This window comes from Ornithorhynchus anatinus, chromosome 2, assembly GCF_004115215.2.
Source record: "Ornithorhynchus anatinus isolate Pmale09 chromosome 2, mOrnAna1.pri.v4, whole genome shotgun sequence".
Lineage (NCBI taxonomy): Eukaryota > Metazoa > Chordata > Mammalia > Monotremata > Ornithorhynchidae > Ornithorhynchus > Ornithorhynchus anatinus.
The window spans coordinates 104,979,176-104,997,907 of NC_041729.1; the positions used below are offsets into that span (position 1 = coordinate 104,979,176).

The window sequence follows — 18,732 nt, forward strand, 5'->3', positions numbered from 1 at the left end:
CAGGTGAAGATTGCGATGAGGTCAGCAGGGAGCCGGGAGCTGCCCCCTCCTTGGCTCTGGTGGAGACCCGGGACCAAGACGGCCTCAGCTACATGGTCCTCGCTGCCAGGAGTCCCCCGGAGCTGGAGCTGGAGCCAGAGCAGAAGCCGGGATCTCCAGACTGGCGGAGAGGCCAGACAGAGCCCCGCGAGACCCAGGATGCAGCCAACATAAGCAGGCAGTGGCCTCCCGCCCAGCTTTCAGCAGGTGTGGAGACGTGAGCTCTTCTCAACCCTCTCTTGTGCTGAACTGGGGAACAGATGGGTGGATTCTGGATTCCCCCAAATCATCCCGGGCCCAGACCTCTGGACGGAAAGCAAGAGATTCCCACATTCTTCGTTTTATGATCCCCCTAACTTGGGCTGAGATGCACGCTCCTCACTGTCCCCTGATGATCACAGTTCCCCATTCCCACTCCCCGAGAGAGAGGGGCTAATCCAGATTGGGTGGTCTGAGGGGAGGCAGAAGGCTGAAAAGGAGGAAGGGCCTCTCTCTCTGCTTGCTCACCGGCCACTGCCCCAGTGTGGATGGCACTTCCCAGTAGGGCAGAAATGGTCTAAAGGTAGCCCAAGGAATGGGGGACAGGGTTGGGATCCTCTGTTGGTCAAGAGAGTCCAGAGGGGGAAAGCGTGACTTTTAATGATGGTATTTGTTTAATGAGGGTATTTGTTAAGCGCTTACTATGTGTCAAGCAATGATCTAAGTGCTGGGGTAGATCCAAGCTAATCAGGTTGGATGCAGTCTCTGTCCCACGTGAGGCTCCTAGTCCTAATCCCCATTTTACAGATAAAAGAACTGAGGCACAGAGAAGTGAAGTGACTTGCCCTAGGTCAAACAGCAGACAAGTGGCGGAGCTGGGATTAGAACCCAGGTCCTTCAGACTCCCAGAGCCGTGCTCTATCCATTAAACCATGCTACTTCTTTTCTGAGCAATCTAATCTGGGGTTAGCTTCCCCCCTCTCCTTCCCCCAAAGCCTTTAATTTCTGTGATCTTGGGTGCTTAGAGAGATTGTCCAATCACCATGGAAGCAATTCTCAGATAACGTGATGTTAGTACAGTGCTCTGCACACAGTAGGCACTTAATAAATACTATTGTATAAATGAATGAATCTCAAACCTCCCCAAAGTATCTGGGCTCTCCAGACAAGGGGCTGCAGGTAAGGGGCCTGGCACAGGCATGATACAGATTACAAGGATTTTAATCCCTCTCCAGGGACAAGGCTATCTTTGGACACTGAATGAAGACGGGTTAATGATGCTTTCCATCACCTGGTTCACGTTCTAAATAAAATGCTACACCCCCAGTGAAGAATATATTAAGGATGAATTCATAAATGGGCTGAGTATGTTTCATAGGGCATGGGTGGGGTGGGAGAAGAAGAGTGTTAGAGGTGTTGGACGGTCCATTCCTACTATGTCTGATGGGGACCATCTCGCAGTTCCTCCAAGCTTCCAGGTGTCACTGCTGGAGACAGAGTCCTGGATATAGGAGTGAATTTAGGGGTTAAGGATTAAGGGTTGATTCAGGAGTTCATCGTTCAGGGTTGTCTGAGGAACTTATCTCTGTATTGATGATATTATTTAGTATATGTCAAGCTTTGGGGTGGTTGCTAAATAATCACACAATCCCTGTCTCACATGGAGCTCACAGTCCAAGAGGCTGGGAGAAGATTCATTCATTCATTCAATAGTATTTATTGAGCGCTTACTATGTGCAGAGCACTGTACTGAGCGCTTGGAATGAACAAGTCGGCAACAGATAGAGACAGTCCCTGCCTTTTGACGGGCTTACAGTCTAATCGGGGGAGACGGGCAGACAAGAGCAATGGCAATAAATAGAGTCAAGGGGAAGAACATCTCGTAAAAACAATGGCAACTAAATAGAATCAAGGCGATGTACATTTCATTAACAAAATAAATAGGGTAATGAAAATATATACAGTTGATCAGACGAGTACAGTGCTGAAGGGATGGGAAGGGAGAGGGGGAGGAGCAGAAGAAATGGGGGGAAAAGAGGGTTTAGCTGCGGAGAGGTGAAGGTGGCGGAGGTGAGGAGGGAGGGCATTCCAGCACCGCGGGAGGACGTGGCCCAGGGGTCGACGGCGGGATAGGTGAGACCGAGGGATGGTGAGGAGGTGGGCGGCAGAGGAGCAGAGAGGTATTTCGATCCTATTTTATAAATGAGGAAACAGATCCAGAGAGGTTAAGAGACTTGTCCCAGATCTCACATAGGCAAGTGGTCGAGATCCTGAGTCTCTGAACTTCCAGTCCCATGCTCTATGCACTAGGCCACACTATCTGCAGAGAGGAACATCACTGCTGAGGTAAGGCTGATAAATTCCCATTTCCAGTAGCCTTTGTAGTGTCTCACACAACACTATCCTTAAGAATCCAAATTATATATCTATTATTTGCCTATTGACCTTTTAATCCATAGTAGTAGAAGCAGTAGAATCAGCATGACCTAGTAGAAAAAGCATAGGCCTGGGAGTCAGGAGTCCTGGGTTCTGATCACAGCTCTGACACTTGTCTGCTGTGTGACATTGGTAAATCACTTAATTTCTCTGTGCTTCAGTTCCCTCATCTGCTAAATGAGGTTCAATACCTGTTCTCCCTCTTACTTAGACTCTGAGCCACCTCTGGAACCTGATTATCTCCTAACTACCTCCGCACATAGTACAGTGATTGGCACACAGTAAGCAGTTAAAGAATGCCACAATTATTTTTAGTAGTAATAATAGCATTTATTGGGCATACACCATGCTGTGGATTCTGAAGCACAAAGAGAAATTCTGCTCCTCTAGCGACAACACCCTACTGCGCACTTTGTGCATAACATGTTTGTCTTTGTCCCTTACGGTGTTTTAATCTTTTAACATTTCATTGCTCCGGATGTGCCTGCCTCCAGTCCTCCCCAGCCCCACTTACATTCATAGATTGAAAGTCCCTTGAGGGATAGGGTTTGGGGTCTAATTCCCACATATGTTCTCTTTCCCCAGTGCTTAGTAGAGTGCAGTGCCAGACTACTTGTTTTGTTCTGTTTTGCTTTGCTGTCTCCCCTGTTTAGACTGTGAGCCCATTATTGGACAGGGATTGTCTCTATTGTACATTCCAAGTGCTTAGTACAGTGCTCTGCACATAGTAAGCTCTCAATAAATACGATTGAATGAATGAATTAATGAATTTAGGAGGTGTAGAATAATGGAGGTCCTGTGCACAAGGAACTTAATGGTGGTCTTCAAACATGCAAATATTTACAACTAGAGAAGTCAAAACTAAATGCATCAGGTACATCTATATATATTATATGTATATAATCCAATAGCACATACATATATATATATATGTCTATATTATATATTTTTATACCCTCCTTAGCATCTTTACCTAGGTACCTATGTCAAAAGTTTTAGAGATGTCTAAAGGGTCCTGGGAAAGTAATTGAGGAAAAATTGTTGAAGGAGGATTTTAGGAGGAATATGAATGTGGGGAGAGCTGTGGACTCTCTGATGGGAGGTGGGAAGAAGTCCCAACCTGGAAGAGCAGTGCAGGCAAGGGAATGGAAGCAAGAGAGGCATGAACAAGGTACAGTTACAAGTTTGTTTTGGGAGGAACAAAGACAGCAGGTTGAAGAACGGCAGATGAAGGAAGCACGTGTGTAAGATGGGGTCAGATAAGGGAGAGCCTTAAAGCCAGTTCTGAGGGAGGGGTTGATGCAGAGACAGGAGGCCAATAGAGAGTTTTGAGGAAAGACGTGGGCTGAGTGAAGCTTGAGGAAGATGATCCAGGCAGCATTTTGGAGTCTGGAGCGGAGAGGGGAGAGGCTGGAGGAAAGGAGGCTCTGAGGAAGCTAACACAATAGGCTAATTATGACAAGATCAGAGGAGGAGCAGGTTGGGTGGAGAGGAAGGGGACAATCCAAGAGATGTGCAGGAAAACCCAGCAGGGTCTGTCAGTGGCCTGGATGTGAGAGTTAAGGGTGAGATCAGAGTGGTGGGCTTCTGAGATGGAGGATGGTGGTGAGGTCTGCTGAGATGGAAAAGTCAGGTCGGAGAGTGGGTTTAGGGGGAAAGATGAGGCAGGGGATATCTGGGTTAGTGATCCTCGAGGAAGCTTGATGGTGGTGGCGAAGGGGTGAAGGAGAAAGGGGTGAAGGAGATTGAGAAATGTCCCGGTCGGAGCCTGTCTGCCATAAATGGGCTTCACAGTTGAACTGGGAAGGCCTGGAGGTGGGCTCCTTGAATAGAAAAGGGATATGGGAAGAAGACCCCCAACTTCCCAGGACCCAGACTGCCTGGCCGCTAAATCCCAGCTCAGCTGTAGAGCTTTTGGCGAAGTTGGGGGCCGGTGGCTTGTATTCTCCTTGGCCCCGCCCACCCTGGCATTGGTGATGGCACTGAGGAAAGACAACAGATGGATTAGGGTCCCCTCTGTGTCTGGCAAGTAGCTGGTCCAGGGGTGGGCAAGGATGGGGCAGCGCCAAGGCCAAGTGGGAGAATGGTAATCCATTCCTGTGTCAAGTCATTGTCCACGTCTGTGCCTGCCAGGGGCTTTCGGGCCGAGACCTCGTCTTGGGGTGATGCCCCTTGACAAACACATCCTTGAGAGTGTGTGTGTGGATACGCGTGCAGGTATGAGTAGGTGGGGATACAGGTGTGTAGATTTGGGAGATTTGGGAGAAGCAGCGTGGCTCAGTGGAAAGAGCCTGGGCTTCGGAGTCAGAGGTCATGGGTTCGACTCCCGGCTTTGCCACTTGTCAGCTGTGTGACTGTGAGCAAGTCACTTCACTTCTCTGTGCCTCAGTTCCCTCATCTGTAAAATGGGGATTAAAAGTGTGTGAGCCCCACGTGGGACAACCTGATTATCCTGTATCTCTCCCAGCGCTTAGAACAGTGTTCGGCACCTAGTAAGCGCTTAACAAATACCAACATTATTATTTGGGAATCAAAAGGACTCGGGTTCTAGACCATGCTCTGCCACTTGTCTGCTGTGTAAACTCAGGTAAATCACTAAACTTCTCTGGGCCTCCATCCTCTCATCTGTACAATGGAGATTAAGACTGTGAGCTCCACATGAGACAGAGACTGCATCCAACCTGATTATCCTGCATCGACCCCAGTACTTAGAACAATGCCTGGCACCTAGTAAAGGCTTAATTAATATCACGATTATTATTGTGCCTTTGCGTGTGGGTCAGGGAGGAGGTGTGGAGGGTTGGTACGCCTTCGTGTGCTCCTTGGATTACGATTTGGGCCCTCGGATTGGGGTTGTGTGGGGATGGAGCTGTTGATGGCCCTTCCTCCATGTGACAAATCCCAGATCCAGGCCAGGTCGCATTCCCATACTCACATCACTCACTACATACATTCACATGCATATTCACACAAGTCCCCACTACGGCACTGCTCTCTCTGTCTCCCCCTCTCTCCCTCCTTCCCACTCTCTTTTTCTATCTTCCTCCCTCCCTCCTTCTCTTTCTCTCCCCCTCCTCTCTCTCCCTCCATCCTCTCTTTCTATCTTCCTCCCTCTCTCCCTCCCCCTTACCTCTCTTCCTCCATCCTTCCTTCTCTCTCTCTCCCTTCCTCTCTCTTTCCCTCCCTCCCCCCTCTTTATCTCTCTATCTTCCTCCTTCCCTCCTCTCTCTCCCTCCATCTCTTCTCTCTTTCTCTCTCCCTCCCTCCCTCCCTCCCTCTTTCTATCTCTCTCTCCCTCCTCTCTTCCTCCCTCCCTTCTTCTCTCTACCTTCCTCGTCTTCCTCTTTCTACCTTCCTCCTTCTCTCTCTCCCTCCTTCCTTCTCTCTCCTCCCTATCTCCCTCCTCTCCTCTCTTTCTACCTCCCTCCCTCCTGCTCTCTCCCTCCCTTCGTCTCTCTCTTTCTCTCTAGTTTCCTCCCTCCCTCTTCTCTCTCCTTCCCTCCCTCCAACCCCCCACCCTCACGCGAACACGCCCGTGTGGCCCGGCCCGGGTGAACGGTGCAGACTGCAGAACAAGGTTGTGTATTTCCAAGCTTTTCGTCGCAAGTGGAAACAGTGACGGGATCCTAAAATCGCTGTGGTGAGCGGCCAATGATACCCCCTCTCTCCTCGCCTTCCCACCCCCAACCCTAAACCCTGAGCCCAACTTTCTCCTTCCCCTTCCCTCCCCCAGCCCGCTCATCTCAGCAGGATGTTCATTCAATCGTATTTATTGAGGGCTTACTGAGTGCAGAACACTGTACTAAGCGCTTACAGGTCAGGTTCCATCTGAAAACAGATCCTCTCAGGAGAGAGGCTGCTGGAGTGAAGCACCATGGCGTGGTGGGTAGAGCTGGTCGGGGAGTCAGAAGGTGAGGGGTTCTAATCCTAACTCCCCCGCTTGCCTGCTGTGTGGCCTTGGGCAAGTCACTTCACTTCTCTGAGCATCACTAACCTCATCTGTAAAATGGGGATTAGTAATTACGGTATTCGTTAAGTGCTGACTATGTGCCAAGCACTGTTCTAAATGCCCCAGCATGTAGATACAAGCTAATCAGGTTGTCCCATTTGGGGCTCACAGTCTTAATACCCATTTTACAGATGAGGTAACTGAGGCACAGAGAAGTGAAGTGGCTTGCCCAAGGTCACATAGCCGACAAGCGGTGGAGCCGGAATTAGAACCCACGTCCTCTGACTCCCAAACCCGTACTCTTTCCATTAAACCACGTTGCTTCTCTGACAGGGATTAAGACCGTGAGCCTCGGGTAGGACAGGGACTGCGTCCAAACCGCTTTACTGGTAGCCACTCCAGCGCTTAGTACAGTGCCTGGCATCTAGTAAGCGCTTAACAGACACCACAGTTATTACTATTATTATTATTGGGCATTTGATATTCGCCTTACCCCCACGGCACTTATGTACATATCTGTAAATTATATATTACACCTTATTTATTTATATTTATACCTATCTCCCCCTCTAGACCGTAAGATCAGTATGGTCAGGATACGTGTCTGCTAATTGTGTCGTACTAGCCCAAGCGCTTAGTACAGTATTGTGCTTCTATCCAGCGCTCAGCACAGTGCCTGGCGCACAGTAAGCGCTTTTTAAATGCCGCAATTATTATTATTATTATTATTGTTCCCACCTGCTCATTCCCCTGCCTAGGGGACATAGGCAGAGTGGACGCCCAGCTCCGGCCGGGATCACTGGGCTGCTCGGACCCAGGTCCCACTGACCTCCTCCCCCTAATAGTTTCCAGGCCCATTTCCCGGGGTTGGGAGAGGGGGAAAACCGCAACTGGGATCCGAGGGACGGAAGGGGATGAAATCCCGTAATCACCGAATCCCGGAGACAAATCCGACGCCAATCTGGCGCCTGTCCGCCCGGCCGCAGCGTTACTCAGGACCGGCCGAGCCCTTTACCAAAGCGGGCTGGGTTTATTATTCTCATCGATTATTCCACTGGACAAAATAAAAGAAGTAACTTCTGTCTTTCCCCATACGGCACGGAGGGGTGAGAGAAGCGTCTTTAAGGGGATGGGCGGGGGGGGGTGGGTCCCACCTCCCCCTGCCCCCCCAGGTGTCCGGTGCTTCCGAAGAGCAGCTGAGATTCCTCATCCACTCGGTCTCCAGGGACCCCCGTCCCCAAGGTCGGAGGGGCGCTGGGGGACAGCAAGGGGAGGGGACGGGGACGTGGGAGGGGACGTCCCGTGGGTCCCTTGTAAACTCCACCCGGCCTTCACCCCCTGCCCGCCCCCATGATATATCTCCGCCGCTGGAAGCGCCGCGCCGCTGGTCATATTTCTGGAGTTTGAACAGTTGTTCTCGGAACAGCTGCATCTCGGCCAGGCCCGGGGGCCACCTGCTCCCGTTAGCCGCTTGCCACTCACGTCCGGGTTGGGGGGCACGGTCCGGAGAGGGAAGGCCAAGGAGGAGAGGGTTGGGGTGGGGGATGGAGGCATGGCGTGTCCTTGAATTTCTTCGCCCCCCATGTGGGGAGGCAAAGCCCACGTCCCCAGGAGCAAAGCTCGACGGTAGAGTCCGGCCCCTTCCCTCCCCGGCAGGACCCCCAAGGGACCCGGGGGATCCCCGCGGGGCTGCAGCCAGGAGCAGTGTCCGGTGTCCAGTGTCCCCCCGCGCAGGGTGGGGAGCAAGGGGGTCCTCTCCTCTCTGCCCCCCCCCCGACCCCCCAGGCCTTCCCCTCGCCGCCACTGTCTCGGCCCCAGTCCCACGGTGGGCGTTGGGTTCTGGGCCGGGTTTGGGGGGAGTGGGTGGGGAAGGGGGGTGGGGGACAATGGGGGCGTCTCCGAGGTGGCGGGTCAGCTTCGGAGGGCTCCGCCGCAGAAGGGGTGGCGTCGAGCTGCAAACCAAGATCAGAAGCCGTTACCCACCCGCTGGATCCCGGCTCCGGTGCGTCCCCGGCCTGGGCCCAGCTCAGGAGCCCTGCCCGGGGGGGGAGGAGAGGTGCAGAGGCTTTAAAACCAGTACAGGTCCTTGCTTTTGTCCTGGGGCTGCACACCTGAGGACGGGGAGAAAACAAAACAGAGAGAAAAAGAGAGAGAGAGAGAGAGGGAGGGAGGGAGAGAGGAGGGTGGAAAGGGGAGAGAGGGGATGGGGAGGAGTGCGCAAAGGCGCAGGAGAGAGAAGGGGGAAGGCTCTGTGTTAGGGAGAGGACCCGAGGCCGCAGATGGAGGGTTGAATAAAAGGGAAGAGGCAGAACGAAGAGGGAGAGCCGGTTTGGACCGGGGGTGGGTGGGGTGGGGGGGCTGCTGGGCTTCTTTCTCTGCCCACCTAACAGCCGCAGGAACAACTGGCGTCCTGCTCCTCGGCGCTGCTGCTCTGGCGACTGAAGGGACAATGGATAGAGCTCGGACGGGGAGGGGGCGGCGCATACAGTCCCTCGGAGACCCCCACACCTCGTCTGTACTTCCCCCGGGCCTAACGGCATCTGTCCTCGAGGGATTTTCTTGGAAGAAACCATAATGACAATAATAATTCCGGTAATCGTTAAGCGCTTACTGCGTGCCAAGCGCTTTTCTAAGCGCTGGTGTAGATGCAAGGTCATCAGGTTGTCCCACGTGGGGCTCCCCAGCCTTAATCCCCGTTTTACAGAGGAGTTAGCTGAGGCACTGAAAAGTTAAGTGGCTCGCCCAAGGTCAGACAGCGGACGAGTGGCGGAGCCGGGATTAGAACCCACATCCTCTGACACCCAAGCTCGTGCGCTTTCCACTAAGCCACGCTGCTTTGGCAAATTTAGACACCGAGGCCTTAGCGGATTCTAGGGCATCATTTCTCACCGGGTAGTAGTAGTAATAATAATAATAATAATAACGGTATCTGTTAAGTGCTTACTCTGTGCCATGCACTGTTTTAAGCGCTGGAGTGGATAGAAGGTAATCAGGTTGTCCCACGTGAGACTCACAGCAGCATGGCCTAGTGGCAAGAGCACGGGCTTGGGAGTCTGGAGGATGTGGGTTCGAATCCCGGCTCTGCCCCTTGTCTGCTGCGTGATCCTGGGCAAATCACTTCACTTCTCTGGGACTCAATTACCTCATCTGTAAAATGGGGAGTAAGACTGTGAGCCCCACGTGGGGACAATTACCATGCATCTATCCCAGGGCTTAGAATAGTGCTGGGTACATAGTAAGTGCTTAACAAATACTATAATTATTATTATTAATCCCCATTTTACAGAAGAGGTAACTGAGGCACAGAGAAGTGAATCGGCTTGCCCAAGGTAACACAGCAAAAGAGTGATGGAGGAGGAATTAGAACCCACCTTCTTCGACTCCCAAGCCCGCACTCTTTCCACTAAACCACACTGTTTAACGAGGCAGGGAAGGGCGAGGCGGCTTTGAGAGTTTACCCACGGAGACTACTTTGCAAACTTTCTGCCGGAGAGTTTACCCTCGAGGATTCGCGTCAGAAAGTTAACCACGGCAGTTTAGCCTGCAGATTTGACCCCGGAGAGTGGAGGTGAGGCGTTGAAAATGGGAGGTTTTTCCCGGCTCTGGCAGTGCTAGTTTAGACTCCACAGTTCTGCAAAAAGACATGCCAGTTGTGATGGAGAGAGCCTTCCCACTGAGATATTTGTATGGGGAGATTCTACAGTGGAGACTCTAGCCCGCCGGCTCGTTGTGGGCAGGGATCGTGCCTATGGTACTCTTCCAAGCGCTTAGTACAGTGTTCTGCACACAGTAAGTGCTCAGTCAATACAACTGATTAAGGTCGCATCTCCTCCAAGAGGCCTTCCCTGATTAAGCCCTCTTTTCCCCCGCTAGCTCTCCCTTCTGCATCTTCTGTGCCCTTGGATGCGTGGCCTTTGAGAAGCAGCGTGGCATAGGTGATGAAGCCCGGGCCTGGGAGTCAGAAGGACATGGGTTTTCATCCTGGTTCCGCCACTCGTCTTCTATGTGACCTTGGGCAAGTCACTTAACTTCTCTGTCCCTCAGGTACCTCATCGGTTAAAGGGGGAATTGAGACTGAGCCCCACATGGGACAGGGACCGTGTCCAACCCGATTTACTTGTAGCCACCCCAGCGCTTAGTACAGTGCCTGGCACATAGGCACTTAACAGATACCACTATTATTATTAATGAGTATTTGATATTCACCCCACCCTCACAGCACTTAGGCACATATCTTTAAATGATGTATTACACACTATTTATTTATTTATATTACTATCTCCCCCTCTAGACTGAGATCAGTATGGTCAGGGTATGTGTCTGCTCGTTCTGTTGTAATATCCCAAGCGCTTGGTACATTGCTCTGCACATAGTAAACACTCAATAAATACCATTCATTGATTGAGACTCTGCATTAGGACGTTTACATAGGGAACATCCGCCTAGGACCAGAATAGCAGCATGGTCTAGTGGAAAGAGCACAGGCTGGGGAGTCAGAGGATGTGGGTTCCACATGCCTGGTGTAAGACCTCGGGCAAGTCATTTCACTTCTCTGGGCCTGTAAAATGAGATTAAAACTGTGAGCCCCATATGGAACAGGGACTGCACCCAGCCTGATTTAGTCCAGTCCCTCTGGACCGTGAGCCCGGTGTGGACAGGGATTGTCTCTCTTTATTGCTGTATTGTACTTTCCAAGCGTTTAGTACAGTGCTCTGTACTGCACAGAAGCAGCAGCGTGGCTCAGTGGAAAGAGCATGGGCTTTGGAGTCAGGGCTCATGAGTTCGAATCCCAGCTCTGCCACTTGTCGGCTGTGTGACTGTGGGCAAGTCACTTAACTTCTCTGTGCCTCAGTTCCCTCATCTGTAAAATGGGGATTAAGACTGCGAGCCCTACGTGGGACAACCTGATTCCCCTATGTCTACCCCAGCGCTTAGAACAGTGCTCGGCACATAGTAAGCGCTTAACAAATACCAACATTATTATTATTATTAGTGCTCTGCAAACAGTATGTGCTCAATAGATATGATTGAATGAATGAACGATTGAATGAATGATTTGCCTATCTACTCCAGCGCTTAGAAGAGTGTTTGGCACATAGTAAGCACTTAACAAATACCACAATCATGATTTGCCCCGGAGGAAACTCCACATTGGAATATTTCCACTAGGAGCTGTCATTAGAGGTTGACACTCCAGAATTTGCACTAGGAAACTGATCCCAGAGATGGGCAACATTTACAACGGAGGCCTGTGTGGTTTAGTGGAAGGAGCCCGGGCTTGGGAGTCGGAGGACTTGGGTTCTAATCCCAAGTTCACCACTTGTCTGGTGTGTGACCTTGGGTGAGCTGCTTAACTTCTCTGTGCCTCAGTTACCTCATCCATAAAACGGGGATTAGGACTGTGAGCTCCACGTGGGACAACCTGATTACTTTGTATCTATCCCAGTGCTTAAGAACAGTGCTTGGCACATAGTAAGTGCCTATAATTCTATTTGTTTATCTGGATGCTACTGATGCCTGTCCATTTGTTTTGTTGTCTGTCTCCCCTCTTCTAGACCGTGAGCCCGTTGTTGGGTGGGGATTGTCTCTATCTACTGCTGAATCGCACTTTCCAAGGGCTTAGTACAGTGCCCCGCACACAGTAAGTGCTCAATAATTATAACAGTAATAATGGCATTTGTTAAGAGCTTACTATGTGCCAAACACTGTTCTAAGAGCTGGGGTAGATACAAGGTAATCAGGTTGTCTCACATGGGGCTCACAGTCTTCATCCTTATTTTAGAGTTGAGGCAATTGAGGTACAGAGAAGTCACACGGCTGGTAAGTGACGGAGCCGGGATTAGACCCCAAGACCTCCGACTCCCAAGCCTGGGCTCTTTCCAACTAAGCCACGCTGCTTCTCAACTGAATGAATAAATGAATGAACCAATACCGTCATCATTATTAGAATGATTAGAATCATTCTTCTTAGAGCCCATTCCCCAGGAGTTCACCCCACCGGGTCAGGGTGCCGAGTGTCTTCCTGGCGCCCCTCCCCTCCCCGGTTCCCTGGGTCCTCACCTGAGTCGGTGCTGACTCAGGTCCAGAAAATCCATAAAATGGGGATTAAGACTGTGAGCTCCAAGTGGGACAACCTCATTACCTTGCATCTATCTTGTTGATTGCCTTGTTGATTATCTTGTATCTATACCTTGTATCTGTGTGCTCTGCACACAGTAAGCACACAATAAACACCACCGAGTGAATGAATCTCCTCCAAGAGGCCTTCCCAGACTGAGCCCCACTTTTTCTCGCCTCCCCCCGCCCCCCCCCCCCCACCTAAATCGATGCTGACTCAAGTCCAGAAAATCCATAAAATGGGGATTAAGCCTGTGAACTCCAAGTGGGCCAACCTCACTACCTTGTATCTATCTTGCTGATTATCTTGTTGATTATCTCGTGTCCATACCTTGTGCCTGTGTGCTCCACACACAGTCAGCGCTCAGTAAACAGCACTGAGGGAACAAACCTCCTCCCGGAGGCCTTCCCAGACCAAGCCCCACTTTTCCTCGCCTCCCATCCTCACCTGAGTCGACAAATCCGTTAAATGGGGATTAAGCCCGTGAGCTCCAAGTGGGACAACCTCATGACCTCGTATCTACCTTGTTGATCACCTTGGATCCGTACCTCGTACCCGTGTGCTCCTCACAGAGTCAGCGCTCGGTAAACACCATCGCCCGGCGAAGGAACCTCCTCCCGGAGGCCTTCCCAGACTGAGCCCCCCTTTTCCTCGCCTCCCCCCTCCCTTCTTCACCTGAGTCGACAAATCCGTTAAATAGGGATCGATAAGCCCGTGAGCTCCAAGTGGGACAACCTCATGACCTCGTATCTATCTGGTTGATCATCTTGGATCTGTACCTCGTGTGCTCCGCACAGAGTCAGCGCTCGGTAAACACCATCGCCCGGCGAAGGGACCTCCTCCCGGAGGCCTTCCCAGACTGAGCCCCACTTTCCCTCTCCTCCCCGCTCCCTTCCTCACCTGAGTCGACGCCGAGGCCGAGGCTCTGCCCCATGTCCCCCGCGGGGCCGGGGAAGGGGGCGGCCCCCGGCGAGGCCCAGGCTCCGGAGGCGGGCTCGCCCTTGGCCAGCTCGCAGGGCGCGCCGACGGCCGCGGGTCCGGCTGCGGGTGGGAGGCGGTGCGGGCGGGCCGGGAGCAGCAAGGGGCTGTAGCGCGGGTCGAAGTGCGGGCCGTAGACCTCGTGCATGGCCGCGGGCCGGCCGGCGGGGTAGGCCGGACTCTGCGCGCCCAGGGCGAAGGGGGGATGCGGGGGATGAGCGTGGTGCGCATGATGCGCGTGGTGTGCGTGGGCCCAGGCCTCGGGCGCGCCCTGGTGCAGGTGGCCGTGCAGAGGGCCGGGGCCGTAGGGGTCAGCGGCGAAGGGCAGCTCGGAGTGGGCGGCCAGGCCACCGGTCAGCGCGGCGGGCACGGCCGGCTGGTAGGTGCTGTTCCAGAAGGAGGCCGGGAAGCTCCGCTGGTTCATGGGGAAAGAGCCGTCTGCGGAGGAGGGCGGGCAAGGTCCAGCCGTGAGACGGACAGCTCTACCCCGGGGGCCGACCCCTGCCCGCCCGTCTCCCCCCTTCCTGCCCCGGGACTGTCCCCCCTCTCGGTGGGAGCTGGTGACAGCCCGGAGCACCCCCGAGAAACCAACCCCGAATCTTCCAGACCGTGAGCCCGTCGTCGGGCAGGGATGGTCTCTATCTGTTGCCCACTTTGTACTTCCCGAGCGCTTAGGACAGTGCTCTGCACACATAAGCGCTCAATAAATACGATTGATGGGACGAATGAATGAATGAATGAATCCGCAGTGCCCGGCCTCTCCGAGGGACGGGCCGTTGGGGAAGCCCGGGCTCGTCCCCACCCCCTGCCTCCCTCGCCGCCGGAGACCCTGCTTCCCTGCAAAGCCCTGCCGAAAGCACATCTTCTAGACTCTCGGCCCGTTGTTGGGTCGGGATTGTCTCTCTCTGTCGCCCAGTTGTACTTTCCAAGCGCTCAGGACAGTGCTCTGCACCTAGCAAGCGCTCGATAAACACGATTGAATGAAGGAATCTCCTCTAAGAGGCCTTCCCCGACTAAGCCGCACTTTTCCTCATCTCCCACTCCCTTCTGCCTCACCCCGACTCTCTCCCTTGGCTCTTCCCCCTTCTCCCGCCCCACGACACTTATGCACATATCTGTAATTTTATTTATTCATATCGACGCCCGTTTACTTCTATTGACGTGTGTCTCCCCGGCCTCTAGACCCTGAGCCCGTTGTGGGCAGGGATTCTCTCTCTTGCTGTAGTGTGCTTTCCCCAACGCTCAGCACAGTGCTCTGCACACGGTAATATAAATGCGATTATGAATACGATTTATAAATGGGATTTATTTAATCGCTCTATAATACGATTGAATGATTGAATAATATGAATAGAAATAATATGAATGAGTCAGAGGACATGGGTTCTAATCCCCGCTTCACCACTTGTCTGCTGTCCCGGACAAGCTGCTTGACTTTTCTGTGCCTCAGTTACCTCATCTGTAAAATGGGGAGTAAGACTGCTGGTCCCACGTGGGACAACCCGATCACTGCGTATCTACCCCAGTACTTAGAACAGCGCTTGGCACATAGTAAGCGCTCAACAAATACCGTAATTATTATTGTTATTATTACTAATGAATGAAACTCGCGGTTTGGGACCCGGAGCCCTCGGACGCGACGGACGCTTTCCTCGCCGCTGCGGTCAGGGAGGAGGGCACAGGACGCCCCCTCCTCCTCTTTTTCTCCCTCTCCTCGACTCCTGGCCCCTCTGTGGGGGATCATTATTACTATTACGGTGTTGGGTATATTATTATTATGGTATTTGGTATTCTGATTATTATGGTGTTTGTTATCTGCGCTTAGAACAGCGCTGGGCACCCAGATGAACAAAAACATCGTTATTATTTCTGGCCAGGATAATTTTGTCGGTTATATCATCATAATGAATAATTATGGTATTTGAATCATTTGTTAATTATCTCATCATACGGCGTGGCTTAGTGGAAAGAGCCCGGGTTTGGGATTCAGAGGACGTGGATTCTAATCCCGGCTCCGCCGCTTGCCAACCGTGTGACTCTGGGCCAGTCGCTTCACTTCTCTGGGCTTCATCTGGAAAATGGGGATGAAGACTGAGCCCCGACGTGGGACAAGCGGATCACCTCGTATCGCTCCAGCGCTTAGAATGGTGCTTGGCACATAGTAAGCGCTTAACAAACACCACCGTGATGATGATAATTCTGGTTTTCGCTGCCCACCCCCCCGCCCCCGAAGGCGGCTCCTTTCCCTCCCCCCTCCCCAGGGTCCCCCTCGAAGCCCCCCTTCCTCCCCACTGACCTCTCCAAGGCCCGGCGGGTCGGCCGGTCCTGGCCGGATGCGGGGAGGGGGACGGGGAGGTGGCCGCGGTGGCACTGGGCTGGCTGAGGGCGCGGCTGAAGTGCTGGTCCACCACGGCGCCCACGTCCCCTGGCACGTAGGTGAAGAGGACGCAGCGGGCGCCCAAATACTCGGCCTCGGGAGGTTCCCGCTCCCGCTCCTTCTCCGGGCTGCCCTCCTCCTCCTCCTTGACCGGGGCCGGGGCTGCCCCGGACCCCGAGAAAGACGAGCCGGAGCCGCCGGCGCTCTCCGAAGGGTCCTGCATCTTCGGGTAGAAGAGTTTCTGCCGGGATACACCGGGGGCGGGGGAGGGTCAGAGGGCACCGTGCCCACCTCCTCGGAAACGGGGTGCTAGCTAGGCCCGGGCGGCCTCTAGAGCCCCCCTGGGGATGGGGGAGAGACCCTCCCTCCCGCAGGCCCCCGCCTTCACCCCCTCCCTCTGCTCTGCCCCCTTCCCTGCCCCACAGCGCTCGTCTGTCAGATTTATAACTCTATTTATTTTATTAAGGATGTGTGTACATCTATAATTCATGGATGGTAGCGATGCCTGTCTACTTGTTCTGTTGTCTGTCTCCCCCTTCTAGACCGCCAGCCCGCCGTTGGGTAGGGATTGCCTCTCTCTGGCGCCCAGTTGTACTTTCCGAGCGCTTAGGACAGTGCTCTGCACGCGGTAAGCGTTCAATGAATAGGATCGAAGGAACGAATGAATGAGCCCGGGGGACGCGCGGCCGGGGTCCGTCCAGATCGGATGGGCCGGCCTGGGGTCCCGGGGCGCTGGGGGGTCAGCGTCCAGCGCTTAGAAGAGTGCTTGGCGCATAGTAAGCGCTTAACGAATATTATTAGTAGTAGTATTATTATCCGGGCTCAGGGCCGCCCTGGCCCTCCGGACGGCGGCGCCGGGCTAGCGGGCCGGGCCCGAAGGGCCGGGCCGTTCTGGAGCGTTGGCGACGCCCAGAAACGCGTTCGGCCCATTCACCCAGGACCGTTTCCCGGGGGCTTCGGGATCTGGGGATCGGCTGGGCAGGACCTGAGGGCCCGGGGGGTCCGGCCGCAGGGGCCGGGGGGTCCGGCCGCAGGGGCCGGGTCCCCTCCCCGGGGATGGGGACATCCCCTCCAGGGGCCTCCCGCGGCCCTGCCCGCTGCCCACCGGCTCCAGTGGCCCGGGACCCGGGAGGAGGAGGACGGGGGTGTCCTCCAGCCCTCGGCCATCCGTGCCAGCGGCGGGCCGGTTCGGAGGTCGGTGGGCGCACCTACACGTTCCGCGCCCACCGCCCTCGACCCCACCGCGTCCACGCGGAGGGATGCGCTCCCCTCTCCGCGTCCACAGCGGCTTGGGACGCCGGAGCCGGGGTCCACCCCGCCCGCAGTCCCTCCGGCCAGCGCTCCCCGGGGCCCGTCCCCCCGGCCCCTGTCCCCGGCGTCCCGGAGAGGGGGCCGGGAGGCTCTGCCCTCCCCTCCCGCATCCCGACCCCGCACCCTCGACCCCCGCAAGGGCTACCTGGCGGTAGGGGCTGTAGGCAGCGGCGAGGTAGGACTGCGCGGGGCCGTACAAGGGGAACATCACCTCCAAGCAGCTCATGGCTTCCCGCAGCGGGGCCCTGGCCGAGCGCAGCATCCGCCCCCTCGGGGGGCAGCCTGGACGGGCCCGGGACCCCCGCGGCTCATGGGCAGGCCCTGGGCGGTCAGCGATCCCTCTCCGTCCCCCCGCGCTCCCGGTCGGACTGAGCTCTCCGCAGCGCGCATTTGGAGAGCTCGGCCCGCGGCGCCGTGACGCCAGCCCTGGGGGGGTGGGGGGAGGCCAGGGGAGGGGCGACCCCCCCCCTGGCCTCCCCCGCCCCCGGCCCTTTGGGAGACCCCCCCCCCTCCCCGTCCACCCCCTCCCCTCGTCCGACCGAGCCCCGAAGAGGCCGCCCCGTTGGCCCCGGGGACGCAAGGACCGGCCACCGCTCCCTGGCCGGGACAGGGGGCACCTCCAAGCCAGGGGCAGGGGCACCACCCAGCCCCCTCCCCTCCCGGCCACTCTCCCGACCCACAGCAGCCTCTCCCTCCCCGCCCCCCGGTGGGGTAACCGACCTCTCCCCCCAAAAAACTCATAGACGAGGAGCAGCGCGGCTCAGTGGAAAGAGCCCCGGCTTGGGAGTCAGAGGTCGTGGATTCTAATCCGACACCGCCGCTTGTCAGCTCTGTGACTTGGAGCGAGTCACTTCACTTCTCTGGGCCTCAGTTCCCTCATCTGTAAAAGGGGGATGAAGACTGTGAGCCCCACGTGGGGCAACCTGATGACCTTATATTCCCCGCCCCCCCCCCAGCGCTTAGAACAGTGCTTTGCACATAGTAAACACTTAACAAATACCACCATCATTACTATTCTTGTACCCACCCCCTCAGCCCTTAGAATAGTGCTTGGCACATAACAAATGTCATCATTATTTTATATACATCCAGAATTCCCGGGCTCCAGGGCAGCGGGGAATTTCTTGGGGGCCCCGACCCTCATTAATTCACTCATTCAATTCATTCAGTCGGATTTAATGAACGCTTACCGTGCACTAAGCGCTTGGAAAGTACAATACAGCAATGAAGAGAGACAGTCCCTGCCCACAACGAGCTTCGTGTCTAGACGGGGGAGACAGACATCCAAACAAGTAAGCAGACCTCAATATCGATAAATAGAATTAGAGATATCTCCATAGAGACATAAGCTCTGTGGGGTGGGGAGAGGGGGGAAGAGCAAAGGGAGCGACGGGGAAGGGGGTCGGGGGGGGGGGGGCTGAGGAGAAGGGGGCGGGGACACTCTTCTGAGCTCCGGGGTTCTCCTCAGCGGGGCTCACTGGGAAAAGCCCGGGCTTGGGAGTTAGAGGACATGGGTTCTAATTCTGACTCCTCCACCTGTCAGCT

At 54.7% G+C, this 18,732-nt stretch overlaps 1 protein-coding gene across 1 annotated transcript; it reads right to left on the bottom strand.

Moving 5' to 3' along the window:
• Nucleotides 1-8,314: 8,314 nt before the first annotated feature.
• VGLL2 (vestigial like family member 2) lies at nucleotides 8,315-17,520 on the bottom strand. The gene is made up of 4 exons (XM_039914946.1): nucleotides 17,333-17,520; nucleotides 15,796-16,117; nucleotides 13,422-13,937; nucleotides 8,315-8,355 (listed from the first exon to the last, which is right to left on the bottom strand). The coding sequence occupies exons 1-4, from the start codon at nucleotides 17,447-17,449 to the stop codon at nucleotides 8,315-8,317; spliced, it is 996 nt and encodes a 331-aa protein (XP_039770880.1). The 5' UTR covers nucleotides 17,450-17,520.
• Between the last annotated feature and the right edge of the window lie 1,212 nt (nucleotides 17,521-18,732).